At 46.5% G+C, this 21148-nt stretch overlaps 1 protein-coding gene across 2 annotated transcripts in view; it reads right to left on the reverse strand.

Annotated features, from left to right (window-relative positions):
- CLTC (clathrin heavy chain) overlaps positions 1–21148 on the reverse strand; it is a 161536-nt gene that overhangs the window by 112264 nt on the left and 28124 nt on the right. For both annotated transcript variants that reach the window (XM_063954051.1, XM_063954050.1), the window contains exons 3-4: positions 10865–11133; positions 10002–10163 (exon numbers count right to left, since the gene is read on the reverse strand). In XM_063954051.1, coding sequence (XP_063810121.1) covers positions 10002–10163; positions 10865–11133 — 431 coding nt within the window. The remainder of the gene's footprint in view (positions 1–10001; positions 10164–10864; positions 11134–21148) is intronic.

Below are 21148 nucleotides of genomic sequence, written 5' to 3' on the forward strand. Positions count from 1 at the left end.
CACATAATACCCCTTTTTGAGGTACCAGCAGTATCAGAGATCTGCAAAGCCTCCTTCATTGCCGTGATCATATAACGTGTGGCCCTATTGGAAAATACGTTTGTTTCTTCACCGTCGACACTAGATTCATCTGTGTCGGTACCCGTGTCGACTGACTGAGGTAAAGGACGTTTTACAGCCCCTGACGGTGTCTGAGACGCCTGAACCGGTACTAACTGGTTTGCCGGGCGTCTTATTTCGTCAACTGACTTTTGTAATGTGCTGACATTATCACGTAATTCCATAACTAAAGCCATCCATTCCGGTGTCGACTCCCTAGGGGGTGACATTACCATCATCGGCAATTGCTCTGCCTCCACACCAACATCGTCCTCATACATGTCGACACACACGTACCGACACACAGCAGCCACACAGGGAATGCTCTAATCGAAGACAGGACCCCCTAGCCCTTTGGGGAGACAGAGGGAGAGTTTGCCAGCACACACCAAAAGCGCTATAAATGTATATAAACAACCCTAGAAGGTGTTGTTTACTATATATGCGCTCTTAATATATAAATATCGCCAATTTATGCCCCCCTTCTCTTTGTTACCCTGTTTCTGTAGTGCAGTGCAGGGGAGAGACCTGGGAGCCTTCCTCACCAGCGGAGCTGAGCAGGAAAATGGCGCTGAGTGCTGAGGAGAATAAGCTCCGCCCCTTTTTCGGCGGGCTTTTCCCCGGTTTTTAAGAAACTGGCCTGGGTTAAAATACATACATATAGCCTTAATGGCTATATGTGATGTATTTATTTTGCCACTAAAGGTAATTATATTGCTGCCCAGGGCGCCCCCAGCAGCGCCCTGCACCCTCCGTGACTGAGTCAGTGAGCCGTGTGACAACAATGGCGCACAGCTGCCGTGCTGTGCGCTACCTTCAAGAAGACTGAGGAGTCTTCTGCCGCCTGCTTTCCGGACCTCCGTTCTGCCGTCTCTTCAGCGTCTGTAAGGGGGATCGGCGGCGCGGCTCCGGGACGAACCCCAGGCTGACCTGTGTTCCGACTCCCTCTGGAGCTAAGTGTCCAGTAGCCTAAGACTCCAATCCATCCTGCACGCAGGTGAGTTGGAAATCTCTCCCCTAAGTCCCTCGATGCAGTGATCCTGTTGCCAGCAGGAATCACTGAGATTGAAACCTAAAAAAAAACTTTTCTAAACAGCTCTTTAGGAGAGCCACCTAGATTGCACCCTCTCGGACGGGCACAAAAACCTAACTGAGGCTTGGAGGAGGGTCATAGGGGGAGGAGCCAGTACGCACCATGTGACCTAAAAGCTTTTTTAGATGTGCCCTGTCTCCTGCGGAGCCCGCTATTCCCCATGGTCCTGACGGAGTCCCAGCATCCACTAGGACGTTAGAGAAACTACAGGTAGTTTTTTCACATCCCACATAATACCCTCTTTTGTGGTACTTGTAGTATCAGAAATATGTAACACCTCCTTCATTGCCCTTGACGTGTGGCCCTAATAAGGAATACGTTTGTTTATTCACCGTCGACACTGGATTCAGTGTCCGTGTCTGTGTCGACCGACTAAGGTAAACGGGCGTTTTAAAACCCCTGACGGTGTTTTTGAGACGTCTGGACCGGTACTAATTGTTTGTCGGCCGTCTCATGTCGTCAACCGACCTTGCAGCGTGTTGACATTATCACGTAATTCCCTAAATAAGCCATCCATTCCGGTGTCGACTCCCTAGAGAGTGACATCACCATTACAGGCAATTGCTCCGCCTCCTCCCCAACATCGTCCTCATACATGTCGACACACACGTACCGACACACAGCACACACACAGGGAATGCTCTGATAGAGGACAGGACCCACTAGCCCTTTGGAGAGACAGAGGGAGAGTTTGCCAGCACACACCAAAAAACGCTATAATTATATAGGGACAACCTTATATAAGTGTTCTCCCTTATAGCATCTTTTTATATATTTCTAACGCCAAATTAGTGCCCCCCCTCTCTGTTTTAACCCTGTTTCTGTAGTGCAGTGCAGGGGAGAGCCTGGGAGCCTTCCCTCCAGCCTTTCTGTGAGGGAAAATGGCGCTGTGTGCTGAGGAGATAGGCCCCGCCCCTTTTTCGGCGGGCTCGTCTCCCGCTCTTCAACGGATTCTGGCAGGGGTTAAATATCTCCATATAGCCCCCGGAGGCTATATGTGAGGTATTTTTTGCCAAAAAATAGGTTTACATTGCCTCCCAGGGCGCCCCCCTCCCAGCGCCCTGCACCCTCAGTGACTGCCGTGTGAAGTGTGCTGAGAGCAATGGCGCACAGCTGCAGTGCTGTGCGCTACCTTAAGAAGACTGAGGAGTCTTCTGCCGCCGATTCTGGACCTTCTTCTCTTTTCAGCATCTGCAAGGGGGCCGGCGGCGAGGCTCCGGTGACCATCCAGGCTGTACCTGTGATCGTCCCTCTGGAGCTAATGTCCAGTAGCCAATCCATCCTGCACGCAGGTGAGTTCACTTCTTCTCCCCTAAGTCCCTCGTTGCAGTGATCCTGTTGCCAGCAGGACTCACTGTAAAATAAAAAACCTAAGCTAAACTTTTCTAAGCAGCTCTTTAGGAGAGCCACCTAGATTGCACCCTTCTCGGCCGGGCACAAAAATCTAACTGAGGCTTGGAGGAGGGTCATAGGGGGAGGAGCCAGTGCACACCACCTGATCCTAAAGCTTTACTTTTTGTGCCCTGTCTCCTGCGGAGCCGCTATTCCCCATGGTCCTTTCAGGAACCCCAGCATCCACTAGGACGATAGAGAAATAATGGTCTGGCGCTTTTCATTTTTTAGCCTGGGCATCTTTGACCCAGTAAAAGGGAAACCTAATGCTAAAGTATAGACCGATATTATAGAGAATTGTGTGCTTCCAACAATTTGTGGAGGGTCCTTCCCTGTTTTAATATGACAATGCCTACATGTAAAAGTGCAGTCCAGCAAAAAAAAAAAAAAAAAAAAAAAAAAAAAATTAATAATAATAATAATAATAATAATAATAATAATAATAATAATAATAATAATAATAATAATAATAATAATAATAATAATAATAATAATAATAATAATAATAATAATAATAATAATAATAATAATAATAATAATAATAATAAGGAAATCTCAACAGTTTTGTGATAAAATGAAACACTGGCTGTGTGCAGGCATTACATCCAAACTTCAGTACCAGGCACCAGTAATGCTCTTATTGCGAATCACCATAGCCATTAGGTTTCAAAACCTAGTACAAAATCTTCCCAGAAGACCGGATGCTGTTGTAGCAGCAAATGGAGGAGGGGACGGGGCACGCTCCATATTAAAGGGGCAAACACACGGTGCGAGAAAACAGTGTATATCGCACCGTTTGTATACACCTTGTGATGCAGATGCGCGGTCCCGGCATCGCAAGAAAAAATAGACTGTGCAGGCAGGTCAATTTTGACTAGAATATGTACAATCTAGTTTCTAGTATAGTCAAAATTGCAACGTGTGCACAGTCAATATCTGTGGTTCTGGGCACCAGGAATATCAAAGGAAATCACAAAGTCAAAATCGGCATTTAGCCAGAATCGCACAGTGTGTAGGCTCCTTTAGGCCCAACGTTCTGGAGTAAGATGTCCAACCAGTACATATGGGCGTGATGCTCCAATAAGCATACTTTTGGACATGTAATGTATTTGCAAAAATAAAACAAAGTCTGTATAAAAATGGCAGCAAATGTCTCCATGTAAAATGCATCCTACAGTATACAAGCTGACTTTTTATGGATACATCTCTTCACAGCTATTCAGGAGGTATGTAACATCTCTATGTTTTTCAGTTCTAAATACTGCTTTACTGTTGCAAAATGCCTTTGGCGGCTGACATCCTGTGACCTACAGATAAGCGCAAACCCTTTACCATCCCCAAGCTGTCCTGGGTTGAACATCACCTACCCAGCTGTTACGATTCAAAATAATCCAGGTGGAACCTCATTTTCCACTAGCAAGAAATAATAAGATTTTACTTACCGATAAATCTATTTCTCGTAGTCCGTAGTGGATGCTGGGGACTCCGTCAGGACCATGGGGAATAGCGGCTCCGCAGGAGACAGGGCACAAAAGTAAAAGCTTTAGGATCAGGTGGTGTGCACTGGCTCCTCCCCCTATGACCCTCCTCCAAGCCTCAGTTAGGATACTGTGCCCGGACGAGCGTACACAATAAGGAAGGATTTTGAATCCCGGGTAAGACTCATACCAGCCACACCAATCACACTGTACAACCTGTGATCTGAACCCAGTTAACAGCATGATAACAGTGGAGCCTCTGAAAAGATGGCTCACAACAATAATAACCCGATTTTTGTAACAATAACTATGTACAAGTATTGCAGACAATCCGCACTTGGGATGGGCGCCCAGCATCCACTACGGACTACGAGAAATAGATTTATCGGTAAGTAAAATCTTATTTTCTCTGACGTCCTAGTGGATGCTGGAGACTCCGTAAGGACCATGGGGATTATACCAAAGCTCCCAAACGGGCGGGAGAGTGCGGATAACTCTGCAGCACCGAATGAGAGAACTCCAGGTCCTCTTTAGCCAGGGTATCAAATTTGTAGAATTTTACAAACGTGTTCTCCCCCGACCACGTAGCTGCTCGGCAGAGTTGTAATGCCGAGACCCCTCGGGCAGCCGCCCAGGATGAGCCCACCTTCCTTGTGGAATGGGCCTTGACAGATTTAGGCTGTGGCAGGCCTGCCACAGAATGTGCAAGTTGAAATGTGCTACAAATCCAACGAGCAATCGTCTGCTTAGAAGCAAGAGCACCCAGTTTGTTGGGTGCATACAGGATAACAGCGAGTCAGTTTTCCTGACTCCAGCCGTCCTGGAAACCTATATTTTCAGGGCCCTGACAACATCTAGCAACTTGGAGTCCTCCAAGTCCCTAGTAGCCGCAGGTACCACAATAAGCTGGTTCAGGTGAAACGCTGACACCACCTTAGGAAGAAACTGGGGACGAGTCCGCAGCTCTGCCCTGTCCGAATGGACAATCAGATATGGCTTTTGTGAGACAAAGCCGCCAATTCTGACACTCGCCTGGCCGAGGCCAGGGCCAACAGCATGGTCACTTTTCATGTGAGATATTTCAAATCCACAGATTTGAGCGGTTTAAAATGTGATTTGAGGAATCCCAGAACTACGTTGAGATCCCACAGTGCCACTGGAGGCACAAAAAGGGGGTTGTATATGCAATACTCCCTTGACAAACTTCTGGACTTCAGGAACTGAAGCCAATTCTTTCTGGAAGAAAATTGACAGGGCCGAAATTTGAACCTTAATGGACCCCAATTTGAGGCCCATAGACACTCCTGTTTGCAGGAAATGCAGGAATCGACCGAGTTGAAATTTCTTCGTGGGGCCTTCCTGGCCTCACACCACGCAACATATTTTCGCCACATGTGGTGATAATGTTTTGCGGTCACCTCCTTCCTGGCTTTGACCAGGGTAGGAATGACCTCTTCCGGAATGCCTTTTTCCCTTAGGATCTGGCGTTCCACCGCCATGCCGTCAAACGCAGCCGCGGTAAGTCTTGGAACAGACCTGGTACTTGCTGAAGCAAGTCCCTTCTTAGCGGCAGAGGCCATGAGTCCTCTGTGAGCATTTCTTGAAGTTCCGGGTGCCACGTCCTTCTTGGCCAATCCGGAGCCACGAGTATAGTTCTTACTCCTCTACGTCTTATAATTCTCAGTACCTTGGTTATGAGAAGCAGAGGAGGGAACACATACACCGACTGGTACACCCACGGTGTTACCAGAACGTCCACAGATATTGCTTGAGGGTCTCTTGACCTGGCGCAATACCTGTCCAGTTTTTTGTTCAGGCGGGACGCCATCATGTCCACCTTTGGTCTTTCCCAACGGTTCACAATCATGTGGAATACTTCCCGATGAAGTCCCCACTCTCCCGGGTGGAGGTCGTGCCTGCTGAGGAAGTCTGCTTCCCAGTTGTCCACTCCCGGAATGAACACTGCTGACAGTGCTATCACATGATTTTTCGCCCAGCGAAGAATCCTTGCAGTTTCTGCCATTGCCCTCCTGCTTCTTGTGCCGCCCTGTCTGTTTACGTGGGCGACTGCCGTGATGTTGTCCCACTGGATCAATACCGGCTGACCTTGAAGCAGAGGTCTTGCTAAGCTTAGAACATTGTAAATTGCCCTTAGCTCCAGTATATTTATGTGGAGAGAAGTCTCCAGACTTGATCACACTCCCTGGAAATTTTTTTCCTGTGTGACTGCTCCCCAGCCTCTCAGGCTGGCATCCGTGGTCACCAGGACCCAGTCCTGAATGCCGAATCTGCGGCCCTTTAGTAGATGAGCACTCTGCAGCCACCGCAGAAGAAACACCCTTGTCCTTGGAGACAGGGTTATCCGCTGATGCATCTGAAGATGCGATCCGGACCATTTTTCCAGCAGATCCCACTGAAAAGTTCTTGCGTGAAATCTACCGAATGGAATCGCTTCGTAAGAAGCCACCATTTTTCCCAGGACCCTTGTGCAATGATGCACTGACACTTTTCCTGGTTTTAGGAGGTTCCTGACTAGGTCGGATAACTCCCTGGCTTTCTTCTCCGGGAGAAACACCTTTTTCTGGACTGTGTCCAGAATCATCCCTAGGAACAGCAGACGTGTCGTCGGAGACAGCTGCGGTTTTGGAATATTTAGAATCCACCCGTGCTGTCGTAGAACTACTTGAGATAGTGCTACTCCGACCTCCAACTGTTCTCTGGACCTTGCCCTTATCAGGAGATCGTCCATTTTCTTTGAAGAAGAATCATCATTTCGGCCATTACCTTGGTAAGGACCCGGGGTGCCGTGGACAATCCAACCGGCAGCGTCTGAAACTGATAGTGACAGTTCTGTACCACGAACCTGAGGTACCCTTGGTGAGAAGGGCAAATTGGGACATGGAGGTAAGCATCCCTGATGTCCCGGAACACCATATAGTCCCCTTCTTCCTGGTTCGCTATCACTGCTCTGAGTGACTCCATCTTGATTTGAACCTTTGTATGTAAGTGTTCAACTATTTCAGATTTAGAATAGGTCTCACCGAGCCGTCTGGCTTCAGTACCACAATATAGTGTGGAATAATACCCCTTTCCTTGTTGTAGGAGGGGTACTTTGATTATCACCTGCTGGGAATACAGCTTGTGAATTGTTTCCACTACTGCCTCCCTGTCGGAGGGAGACGTTGGTAAAGCAGACTTCAGGAACCTGCGAGGGGGAGACGTCTCGAATTTCCAATCTGTACCCCTGGGATACTACTTGTAGGATCCAGGGGTCCACTTGCGAGTGAGCCCACTGCGTGCTGAAACTCTTGAGACGACCCCCCCCACCGCACCCGAGTCCGCTTGTACGGCCCCAGCGTCATGCTGAGGACTTGGCAGAAGCGGTGGAGGGCTTCTGTTTCTGGGAATGGGCTGCCTGCTGCAGTCTTCTTCCCTTTCCTCTATCCCATGGCAGATATGACTGGCCTTTTGCCCGCTTGCCCTTATGGGGACGAAAGGACTGAGGCTGAAAAGACGTTGTCTTTTTCTCCTTTATACGGCAATACTTCCATGTGTCGTTTGGAATCTGCATCACCTGACCACTGTCGTGTCCATAAACAACTTCTGGCAGATATGGACATCGCACTTACTCTTGACGCCAGAGTGCAAATATCCCTCTGTGCATCTCGCATATATAGAAATGCATCCTTTAAATGCTCTATAGTCAATAAAATACTGTCCCTGTCAAGGGTATCAATATTTTCAGTCAGGGAATCCGACCAAGCCACCCCAGCGCTGCACATCCAGGCTGAGGCGATCGCTGGTCGCAGTATAACACCAGTATGTGTGTATATACTTTTTAGGATATTTTCCAGCCTCCTATCAGCTGGCTCCTTGAGGGCGGCCCTATCTGGAGACGGTACCGCCACTTGTTTTGATAAGCGTGTGAGCGCCTTATCCACCCTAAGGGGTGTTTCCCAACGCGCCCTAACTTCTGGCGGGAAAGGGTATACCGCCAATAATTTTCTATCGGGGGAAACCCACGCATCATCACACACTTCATTTAATTTATCTGATTCAGGAAAAACTACAGGTAGTTTTTTCACACTCCACATAATACCCTTTTTTGTGGTACTTGTAGTATCAGAAATATGTAACACCTCCTTCATTGCCCTTAACAAGTAACGTGTGGCCCTAAAGGAAAATACGTTTGTTTCTTCACCGTCGACACTGGAGTCAGTGTCCGTGTCTGTGTCGACCGACTGAGGTAAAAGGACGTTTTAACGCCCCTGACGGTGTTTGAGACGCCTGGACAGGTACTAATTGGTTTGCCGGCCGTCTCATGTCGTCAACTGACCTTGCAGCGTGTTGACATTATCACGTAATTCCTTAAATAAGCCATCCATTCCGGTGTCGACTCCCTAGAGAGTGACATCACCATTACAGGCAATTGCTCCGCCTCCTCACCAACATCGTCCTCATACATGTCGACACACACGTACCGACACACAGCACACACACAGGGAATGCTCTGATAGAGGACAGGACCCCACTAGCCCTTTGGGGAGACAGAGGGAGAGTTTGCCAGCACACACCAAAAACGCTATAATTATACAGGGACAACCTTTATATAAGTGTTTTTCCCTTATAGCATTTTAATATATATAGTCATATCGCCAAATAAGTGCCCCCCCTCTCTGTTTTAACCCTGTTTCTGTAGTGTAGTGCAGTGCAGGGGAGAGCCTGGGAGCCTTCCCACCAGCATTTCTGTGAGGGAAAATGGCGCTGTGTGCTGAGGAGAATAGGCCCCGCCCCCTTTTCGGCGGGCTTCTTCTCCCGTTTTTCTGAGACCTGGCAGGGGTTAAATACATCCATATAGCCCCCAGGGGCTATATGTGATGTATTTTTAGCCAGAATAAGGTACTATCATTGCTGCCCAGGGCGCCCCCCCCCAGCGCCCTGCACCCTCAGTGACCGCTGCTATGAAGTGTGCTGACAACAATGGCGCACAGCTGCAGTGCTGTGCGCTACCTTATGAAGACTGAAAAGTCTTCTGCCGCCGGTTTCTGGACCTCTTCACTTTTCGGCATCTGCAAGGGGGTCGGCGGCGCGGCTCCGGGACGAACCCCAGGGTGAGACCTGTGTTCCGACTCCCTCTGGAGCTAATGGTGTCCAGTAGCCTAAGAAGCCAATCCATCCTGCACGCAGGTGAGTTCACTTCTCTCCCCTAAGTCCCTCGTTGCAGTGAGCCTGTTGCCAGCAGGACTCACTGAAAATAAAAAACCTAACAAAACTTTTACTCTAAGCAGCTCTTTAGGAGAGCCACCTAGATTGCACCCTTCTCGGCCGGGCACAAAAATCTAACTGAGGCTTGGAGGAGGGTCATAGGGGGAGGAGCCAGTGCACACCACCTGATCCTAAAGCTTTTACTTTTGTGCCCTGTCTCCTGCGGAGCCGCTATTCCCCATGGTCCTGACGGAGTCCCCAGCATCCACTAGGACGTCAGAGAAAATGGGGATTACTCAGCTACAGCTGGGTGCACCAAAGTGGTGAGCAGGTAACGCTTACAGTTATAGTGGGAAACCTGTGGGTGAGCAGCACTTGCAGGAGTGGCCCATGAAAGCAACCCAATAACTAATCTGTAATCCTTCACCCCCCTCCTGTCACATTTCTTTCTATGGGATACCAGCCTAAAACCTAGGTCACTAATCGCAATAAGAGTATTATAGAAGTAGCTTGCTGCAATTATGAGAAGTACAATTCAATTGTTTTTATTACTCTTTGACACAACTGTACCCTAAACGTAAATTATAGTAGACAGAACATAATGGTTCCAAATATTGCACAAAGAGTAGCAATTAATTCACACTGATAAAATCAGTAAAAATTCTTTACTCTTTAATTTAATTTTTGTACAGGTTACTGAAGATGAACAAAAATAAGTACTTTTATAAACTTACCTTGCCTCCAGCTTGTCCTCTAACTGCAAAACAGAACAAGGTTGATTCTTCAGCATTTCCCTCCATTTTGAACTGAGCAAAGCTTGCTGCATGACCCTCAATAGGCTGAGACACTTTCCTATCCACAGAGTAAAGCTGCATCGCGCCAACAACACGGTTTTGCTGAGGAAAGATTGTATGGGGTCAACTGAAGCAGGTCATAAAAACACATTACAAAAGAATATCAAACTAAGCTGATGGTTACAGTATTATATAGATGTAATCAAACTGTAGATTTTGCTGTCATGGCACAGATAAACACTGAGGCACAGATTTGGTATAAATCTATAATCCGTACAAATGGGAACAGCTTTTCATATTTTCATAATAAAGTGAAACACCGAAGAGGAATCCGAAAGGGATCTGTATACATTGTAGCCCGCTCTGCAGGCTGGCAAAGGTCTGTGCTTTATGATATTATATAATGCACTGTATCTTGGGGCAATACTGATTATGTTTTGTTGCTCTTTTTCATCAGTTCCTATTTAGTCTTTGGCAGTCCGTTCTCCTTACTGCATAAAAGGAAAATGGATTACATTTTTGCAACCGCTAGCTCATAAGTGTGGATGTTGCAACACCCACATCCCTCCCTGTATCAGAAGATGAGTCATCCTAGCAGAGAGGCTGCTGTCATGAAGGATTTGGCTGCTGCAAGTGGCTCTTCGATGCAAACCTTTTACCAACCGCTTTGCAGAAACAAACATTAGACATATGTACTATTTTCAATACACAGTGTCAATGTTTTTATTAAATATTAGAAATGACGGAGGTACCTAAACCCAAAAAATACCTAGAGGGCAATTTTATCTCCAAGCACATCTTACCTGGGCAGATATGCCAGTTAGAAGCAACCACTTCTGTTTTGCATCCGTTCGGTAATTAATAATCTGGCACCCTGCCAAGCTGGAATGTCGGTCAAACATCTTTACTGGCTGTGATTCCCCCTCCATGCTCCAATGATAGACAGCATTGTCCGTTACTAGAGCAACAGTGTTCAAAGAGATCCACTTCCAAAAGGTGACATCATCAGTCATGGTGTGAGCTTTCATTTTACTTTTCATTTCAATGTTAAAGATCTGAAGGGTTTTCCCAGCTGCAAACACAAGCAATTAAAATTATTTTATTTTTCCCACTTAATTAATAATACAAACCATTTTCCTGCTGGAAACCGTGGTAGCTGTAAGACATAACGGGTATATTCCCATCATGTATAAGATGGCTGCATTTCATAAAAAGGAAAGCATTTCAACAAAAAAAACAGAAGAATTTCCCAAACCACAAACACCTATACTGTGAATGCTTCTCTGCTTTGTGAGGTTGGGTTTCTATTTAATCATACACATGATGACTGAGCACTGTTAAATAATCAGGAATGAGAACACGCTGCAAATTATTCTGTGTATTATAGTTACATCTTACTGGCCACTAAAGTACTGTATTACAGTATATCTGGCAAGAACAGTTCACAACTTGTACATAGAAATACATGTGACAAAGCTGATGTACTGAATATTATATCTGCCCAACTTACAACAGGCTCTGTTCAGGAAGAAGTTCGATATTGGCCCGATCATTAAACCGGGCAATATTGGCACGAAAATGTTATTTGTAAAAAATAAGATTTTACACTTACCGGTAAATCTATTTCTCGTAGTCCGTAGAGGATGCTGGGACTCCGTAAGGACCATGGGGAATAGACGGGCTCCGCAGGAGGCATGGGCACATTAAGAAAGACTTTGGACTCTGGGTGTGCACTGGCTCCTCCCTCTATGCCCCTCCTCCAGATCCCAGTTAGAGAAATTGTGCCCAGAGGAGATGGACAGTACGAGGAAAGGATTTTTGGGAATCCCAGGGCAAGATTCATACCAGCCACACCAATCACACCGTATAACTTGTGATAACTACCCAGTTAATAGTATGAACAAACATAGTCTCGGTCTAAACCGATGAAACTATAACATAACCCTTATGTAAGCAATAACTATATACAAGTTTTGCAGAAGAAGTCCGCACTTGGGACGGGCGCCCAGCATCCTCTACGGACTACGAGAAATAGATTTACCGGTAAGTGTAAAATCTTATTTTCGCTAACGTCCTAGAGGATGCTGGGACTCCGTAAAGACCATGGGGATTAATACCAAAGCTCCCAAACGGGCGGGAGATTGCGGATGACTCTGCAGCACCGATTGAGCAAACAGGAGGTCCTCCTCAGCCAGGGTATCAAAGTTATAGAACTTTGCAAAGGTGTTTGACCCCAACCAAGTAGCTGCTCGGCACAACTGTAATGCCGAGACCCCTCGGGCAGCCGCCCAAGACGAGCCCACCTTCCTAGTGGAATGGGCCTTTACCGATTTAGGCAATGGCAATCCTGCCGTAGAATGCGCCTGCTGAATCGTGTTACAGATCCAGCGAGCAATAGTCTGCTTTGAAGCAGGTGCGCCAACTTTGTTGGCTGCATACAGAACAAACAGCGCTTCAGTTTTCCTAACCCTCGCTGTTCTGGCCACATAAATCTTCAAAGCCCTGACCACATCAAGAGACTCTGAATCCTCCAAGTCCTGTGTAGCCACAGGCACGACAATGGTTTGTGAGTGGTTCAAACCAAGGTGACTTGAGGAAACTTAATACCACATTAAAGATCCCACGGCGCCACCGGAGGTACAAAACGAGGCTGAATATGCAGCACCCCCTTCACGAATGTCTGTACTTCAGGGAAAGAAGCCAATTCCTTTTGAAAGAAAATGGATAAGGCCGAAATTTGGACCTTTATGGACCCTAATTTTAGGCCCAAAGTCACTCCTGTTTGCAGGAAGTGAAGCAGACGACCCAAATGGAACTCCTCCGTAGGAGCAGTCCTGGCCTCACACCAAGAAACATTTTCGCCATATACGGTGATAATGTTTCAATGTCACGTCCTTCCTAGCCTTGATCAGGGTAGGAATGACCTCCTCCGGAATACCTTTTTTCGCTAGGATCCGGCGTTCAACCGCCATACCGTCAAACGCAGCCGTGGTAAGTCTTGGAACAGACAGGGCCCCTGCTGCAGCAGGTCCTGTCTTAGAGGAAGAGGCCACGGATCTTCTGTGAGCAACTCTTGCAGATCCGGATACCAAGTCCTTCGTGGCCAATCTGGAACAATGAGGATTGTCCTTACTCTTCTTAGTCTTATTATTCTCAACACCTTGGGTATGAGAGGTAGAGGAGGGAACACATAGACCGATCTGAACACCCAAGGTGTCACTAGAGCGTCCACCGCTACCGCCTGAGGGTCTCTTGACCTGGCGCAATACCGCTTTAGCTTTTTGTTGAGACGGGACGCCATCATGTCTATCTGAGGCAGTCCCCACCGACCCACGATCTGTGCGAAGACTTCTTGATGAAGTCCCCACTCTCCCGGATGCAGGTCGTGCCTGCTGAGGAAGTCCGCTTCCCAGCTGTCCACCCCCGGGATGAATACAGCTGATAGGGCGCTTACATGGCCTTCCGCCCAGCGAAGAATCCTGGTCGCTTCTGCCATGGCTGCTCTGCTCCTTGTGCCGCCTTGGCGGTTTACATGAGCCACTGCTGTGACATTGTCTGACTGAATCAGAACCGGTTTGTCCCGAAGCAATGCCTCCGCCTGGCGTAGGGCCTTGTATGTGGCCCTCAACTCCAGGACGTTGATGTGGAGACAAGTCTCTAGATTCGACCAGAGACCTTGGAAATTTCTTCGCAGTGTGACTGCTCCCCAACCTCGGAGGCTTGCGTCCGTGGTCACCAGGATCCAGTCCTGAATTCCGAACCTGCGGCCTTCTAGGAGGTGAGCACTGTGCAGCCACCACAGGAGAGATACCCTGGCTCTGGGAGACAGGGTGATCCTCTGATGCATTTGTAAATGGGACCCGGACCATTTGTCCAGCAGATCCCATTGAAAGGTCCTCGCATGGAACCTTCCGAAGGGGATGGCCTCGTACTATGCCACCATCTTCCCCAGGACACGCGTGCAGTGATGCACTGAAACCTTTTTTAGCTTTAATAGGTTCCTGACCAGGGCTATGAGCTCCTGAGCCTTTTCCATCGGAAGAAAAACCTTTTTCTGGTCTGTGTCTAGAAATCAGACCCAGAAAGGTCAGGCGCATTGTAGGGACTAGCTGGGACTTCGGTATATTGAGAATCCAGCCGTGCCCCTGTAACATCCTCACCGACACGCTGTCCAGCAACTTCTCCCGAGATCTCGCCTTTATGAGGAGATCGTCCAAGTATGGGATAATTGTGACACCCTGCTTGCGCAGGAGCACCATCATTTCCGCCATTACCTTGGTGAAAATTCTCGGGCTGTAGAAAGCCCAAACGGCAACGTCTGAAATTGGTAATGACAGTCCTGTACTGCAAATCTCAGGAACGCCTGGTGAGGAGGGAAAATCGGAACATGAAGGTATGCACCCTTTATGTCCAGGGACACCATCCAATCCCCCCCCCCCCTCCAGGCTGTCGATGACCGCTCTGAGTGATTCCATCTTGAACTTTTTCAAAGTACAAGTTCAAGGATTTTAGATTCAAAATGGGCCTGACCGAACCGTCCGGTTTCGGGACCACAAACAGGGTTGAGTAATACCCCTTTCCTTGCTGGAGAAGAGGAACTTTGACTATCACCTGTTGAAGATACAATTTTTGAATTGCAGTCAACACTAACTCCCTCTCTCTGACGGGGAAGCTGGCAGAGCCGATTCGAAAAACCGGCGAGGAGGCACGTCTTCGAATTCCAGCCTGTATCCCTGAGAAACAATCTCTATGGCCCAGGGATCCACCTGTGAGTGAACCCAGACCTGGCTGAAAAATCAAAGACGTGCCCCCACTTGAGCTGACTCCTCCCGGGAAGCCCCAGCGTCATGCGGTGGACTTTGCAGATGTAGGGGAGGACTTCTGCTCCTGGGAACTAGCTGCATGCCGCTTTTTTCCCTTGCCTTTTCCTCTGGCAAGGAAGGACGATCCCCGTACCTTCTTGCTTTTATTGGAACGAAAGGACTGCATTTGATGAGGTGCCTTTTTAGTATGCTGCGGGGGGACATAAGGTAAGAAATTCGATTTACCGGCCGTAGCAGTAGAGACAAGGTCCGAGAGGCCTCCTCCAAACAACTCCTCCCCATTGTAAGGCAACGACTCCATATGCCGCTTTGAGTCGGCATCCCCCGTCCACTGTCGGGTCCACAGGAGTCGCCTAGCAGAAATAGACATAGCATTTATTCTGGAGCTTAGTAAACAAATGTCTCTTTGAGCATACCTCATATATAAAGCAGCATCTTTGATATGCTCTAGGGTCATTAGAATGGTATCCTTATCTAGGGAGTCAAGTTCCGTAGATAAGGAATCTGTCCATGCTGCGACAGCACTACACACCCAGGCCGATGCCATAGCCGGTCTAACGATAGTACCGGAATGTGTGTAAATGTGCTTCATGGTAACCTCCTGCTTACGATCAGCAGGATCTTTGAGGGAAGCTGTATCCTGAGAAGGCAGTGCCACCTTCTTGGATAAGCGTGTCAGCGCCTTGTCTACCTTCGGCGAAGATTCCCATCGTATCCTGTCCTTTTGTGGAAAGGGATACGCCATAAGAATCCTTTTGGGAACTTGTAGTCTCCTATCTGGAGATTCCCAAGTCTTTTCGCACAAGTCGCTTAGTTCAAATGAGGATGGAAAAGTGACCTCAGGCTTTTTCCCTTTATACATGTGTACCCTCGTGTCAGGGACAGGGGGTTCCTCAGTGATATGCAAAACCTCTTTAATGGCAATAATCATGTAACGAATACCTTTCGCCACCTTTGGCTGTAATTTTGCATCCTCATAGTCGACACTAGAGTCAGTATCTGTGTCAGTGATCTGGGATATGGTGCGTTTTTGAGACCCCGAAGGTCCGGGTGCCACAGGGACAGGCATGGTCTGACTACCTGACTGATCCCTAGCTTCAGCCTTGTCTAATCGTTTATGCAGTAAATTTACATTTGCATTCAAGACATTCCACATATCCACCCAGTCCGGTGTCGGCGTTGCAGACGGCGACCTGACCATCATGCACTCCCCCTCCTCCTTAGGTGAGCCTTCCTCGTCAAACATGTCGACACACACGTACCGACACACTTCACACACCCATGGAATCTCTTTTCTGAAGACAGGTTCCCCCTGAGGCCCCTTGGAGAGACAGAGAGAGAATATGCCAGCACACACCCCAGCGCTATATAACCCTGGAGAAAAACACAGATTGTTTACCCAGTAGCGCTGCTTAATGTATAAATGCCAATAATGTGCCCCCCCTCTACTTTAAAACCCCCTTTCACCGTGCGTCAAGCAGGGGAGAGTCCGGGGAGCTTCCTCTCAGCGGTGCTGTGGAGAGAAAATGGCGCTGGTGAGTGCTGAGGGAGAAGCCTCGCCCCCTCGGTGGCGGGCTTCTGTCCCGCTCAAACTTACTAAAAAAATGGCAGGGGCTCTTTTATATACATGTACAGTGCCCACCTGTACATGTATATAGACTTTTGCCATAGGAGAGGTGTTTTATTGCTTCCCAGGGCGCCCCCCCTGCGCCCTGCACCCTTACAGTGACCAGAGTGTGTGAGGTTTATGGGAGCAATGACGCACAGCTGCGGTGCTGTGCGTTACCTCAGTGAAGCACCGAAGGCTTCTGCCGCCTGAGACATCTTCTGTTTTCATTTCTTCTGGCTCTGTGAGGAGAACGGCGGCGCGGCTCTGGGGTGAACGCCCAGGACGAACCTGTGTTCACTCCCTCTGGAGCTAATGGTGTCCAGTAGCCGAGGAAGCAGAGCCTATCATTTAAGTAGGTCTGCTCCTCTCTCCCTCGATGCAGGGAGCCTGTTGCCAGCAGTGCTCCCTGAAAAAGAGAAAAAATCCTAACAAAAATGCTTTCTAAGCAGGAAACTCAGGAGAGCTCCCTGCAGTGCACCCATTCTCCTCTGGGCACAGTCTAAAACTGGGGTCTGGAGGAGGGGCATAGAGGGAGGAGCCAGTGCACACCCAGAGTCCAAAGTCTTTCTTAAAGTGCCCATGCCTCCTGCGGAGCCAGTCTATTCCCCATGGTCCTTACGGAGTCCCAGCATCCTCTAGGACGTTAGAGAAATTATTATATGATGGCTATTTAGCATAAAACTTCGAAGGAACAGCGGGTGCGGTAACATGCTGCTCCGGTAAAGTATTAGAAGGCTTGGTTTTCGGAAATCCAAAAACAAAATCTTCTGTTTTTGGTTCTGCGCATGCTCAGTCATGCTCTCTTAATGCGAATAGTCTCCTATTCTCATTGTTAAAGTATGCAGCGCAAGGAGCGGCAGTTGAATGCCAAGCTCCAGCCTCCCAATTTTATTGCATAAAATGTGTATGTAGGCTTTACATTTGTCTGTAAACATTTATATGGTTATACACACACACACACACACACACACACTATTCACCTGGACAAAGGGACCTGCGTGTCCCGAAACGTTGGGATCTATGAAGTGATTTCAATACACTTTTAATGCTTAAGACCCCGAGTGCCGCTGTTTGTTTTACCGCTCCTGTCTTACTTATTGATATCAGAGGGCACCAGGGCATGTTATTTCACCAATAGTGGGAGTGCCGGTCCATGTCAGAACTATATATATATATATATATATATATATATATATATATATATATATATATATATATATATATATAGAAACCACATAAACAAATGTATAATGACTAATATAAAGCCTATATACACATTTCAATCGATGTAGAAGCTTTGGGGCGCTGAAGCTGGGGATACAATTGGCCGTCACACAAAATCCCCTCTGTTCCGGCATTTTTCATCAAAATGAAGGGTTTTCTTTACCTAACAATGTTCTTAAATGAAGTTCTATAAAGATATTTCAGGAAGTTTAACGGTTTTATGCTTGCTGAACAGCATAAAAACATTAAACCACATTAAATTAATGGAACAATCCCTACTGTGCGATATTCAGCAAGATGGGCATGAATGGAGAAGAAAATTGCGTTATCTTGTCAGTAACCTTTTGCTGAATAGCTGGGTTCCGTTAAAAATATGTAACACACTCCTTTCCACATTTTTATTGTGAAAACGAATGTCCTGAATAGAGCTCTATAGCTCTAATTCAGAAATGTAAAAGAATATTGGTAACACAAATGTACTAAATAAGCATCAGGTTCCACTGTCCATTTGATTCTTGGAGCACGATTCAATTCCAAGATAGCTGAATAGCGCCGGGAATTAGCTCCCGGGGCTATTTAATACAGCGAAGTGGTAAGTCGGAGAATGCCTGTTCTTCCCAGACTAAACAGGGTGCTTTGTCGGGAGAACCGGCATTCTCCGACTGCTTCCGCAGTGCTAAAGGCAGAAATAAGCATCACGGTGGCACTTCTGTCGGATTTCTGCTCGCACCCCTCCGGGGGTGCGAGAAGAAACCCCATCCTTGGGTGTGCCACAGGGAGCTGTATTGATTAGCCCCGGAAGCTAATTCCCAGCGCTATTCAACTATCTTCGAATTGAATCACACCCACGGACTGCATACATATTCATACAACTAGAGACACTACTCCAATTAATCAGTGCCTGAAGGAAAAAAAATGAGACTATGGAAAAAAATTCTGCCGAAAGATTGGCTAAATGGACCCCGAACCTGCCCTAGAGTTATTAGCGCACAGAGTAGGGCACGCATTTTAGTCAAAATAGCAACTTGAAATCCCCTTGTGCATGTGCTACGCATCATTTTAAGTATTAGAACCGACTCAGGATGATGGCCCACTATAACTGCTAAAAAGTGTTAAATTGGTCACAGAATATAGTGCACATATTAATAGCATCCCTAAGTGATACGATTACTGCAGCCAAAGCTACTATTGCAAAAAACACAAGTGACAGACCTGTCAGCAGCAAAAAGGCTATATGCCGGAGTCTGGGTACACAAACAATATGTCGTCTAATCCAGCGGATTGGACACATGTCGTGCACAGGGCCTAATGTGTACTCTCTATCGCGCACGCCTGCATGCAGACATTGAGGTAGTCCCATCGTAAGTAAAGCACATCAGATGGACGACCCGGCGGCCAACGGCATGCTGGTGAATGCAGCCATGAATAATTTAATGCGCTTTATTGTTCAGTGTATATGGCCGACCAACATCTCGTTCCGTTGGTTGGGATACCACATAGTTCCGATGTGTACCTACCCTAATAGTTACTGTCCCTGCCAGGTGCATTAGAGTAGAGGTGGTATGGAAAGCAGCAAAAGGCATTGCAAATAAATATTATGGGAACGTTGGTTACGGATTGTGCGTTTGCCACAGGTTGTGTATGTATTTTATACTTTTTTTTTTTTTTTTTTCGGTACATTGTTTTTAAATATTTTTTGGAGGGCTGGTTTCTCATTTTATTTTGTTTAAGGACACAGACCTGAAAGGTCAGGTCACAGGTTGCTGTAACTATTTGGTCAGGACTTGGTCTAGTGGAATAGCCCATAAGTACCCAGCTGCGTGATATAATATGTTAAGCAACAGCTGTGTCGAATATATAATATTCCCAGCAAGGGTTTGCTTGTCATAGTTAGCTACAATGCTGGTAACAGCCATACGCCTTAAAACGTTTGGCTCTCAAATGAACTAAATTGTTGGTTTGTTACATACAAATACAGAGTTGTGTCTCACTGTAAACCTAGTCTTATGAACTGTACAGCACATCTGCAAGCAGCTGCAGCTGAACAAAAAGCCAAAATTTGTCAACACAAGGATTCAATTCTCATTTTTATTTGAAAAGAAGAAAAAAAAGAAAAACGTTAGAAAGCCCTGCTTTAGCCCATTAAAACAATCTAAGAATAAACTTCACACATCCAGTTCCTGAATCTGAAAGGCAGTTTAGAAGAGAAAGAGAAATGAAAAAAAGCTTTAACACTATCGTTTATAACACACAAAAGCATGAGAACAAGCAGAAGTGCAAATAAAAGCTGTGCTGATCATTGGAAGTCCCCCTCCCATCTCCGTACCTGGAATAGCACAAACCTCCCCAGGTTCCAGTTTGTCTGCTGCTCATGGATAAAGAGCATGTTCAGTGTACCTCACACAAGAGTCAGCATTGCACATCTAAATCATCTACATGTTATACTTACAGTGAGCTGGAGCATTCTCCACAGAGACTGCTTCAAAAGGAATTAAAAAAGATGGCAGTCATTTTAGAATGATGTATCTATACACATATTTCGCTATATAAAACAAATACCATTTATCAAAAAGCGGAATATGAAGAATTAAACTTATATGTTAATGAACCATAACCGTGTTATAGCACAAATAATTAATGTGTGATCAAATTAATTGCAAAAAGAAAGTAATCCCTTAAAGAATGTGTTAGAATTTACACATACTATAACAATCATCCAGAATAACTGTACAGGAGTTATTCTGTAATCTCTATTTCCTACAAGTTCCTGGCATTACCCACCTCAGGGCCCCTTAAATGGTGCATGAACATATCCGTTTCCCTAAGTCTACAAATCACTTTCAGGTACACAGCACTAAGACTAAAACATTAGCGACACTATTGGCTAATTTACTGGCATCTAAAAGTAAATATTAACTAACTAAACTACTGACAGCAGTCTACTGGGGCTTGTAAAACAGCTAAACTACTTGGAAAACTTTGGTACTATGTTTACTGAAAAGCCTAGTCAGGAAACATACCAGTCCCATTAAAGAGACGGTGGGTGTAAATACCACCACTTTATGAATCTGCAGAAGTGAGACATACTATTTGGGCTAAACAATGGGAGTGTATTTAAAATGTAAATTAGTGGCTGAACAAGGATTAGAAAAGATCCAGGACATGGTTGTATTTATTCGTATCCCGAAAATCTTAATTAAAAAAAAAAAAAAGTCATCTTTAACTGTAATCGGCTTAAATATTCCAAGATAAAGTTGCAAGCAAATCACCATATGCCCATATAGGACATGCTTAAGGTTTGCAATGCCTACTTTATTAGAAATCTACAAAAATACCCTACGCCGCCATAGCCCTCCCCCCTCAAAAACAAAAACAAAAAACCCTTCTATGAGAATAGGCATGCACAATCTGTAGAAACCAAATAGAAACCA

Source organism: Pseudophryne corroboree, chromosome 2 (genome assembly GCF_028390025.1).
Source record: "Pseudophryne corroboree isolate aPseCor3 chromosome 2, aPseCor3.hap2, whole genome shotgun sequence".
NCBI lineage: Eukaryota > Metazoa > Chordata > Amphibia > Anura > Myobatrachidae > Pseudophryne > Pseudophryne corroboree.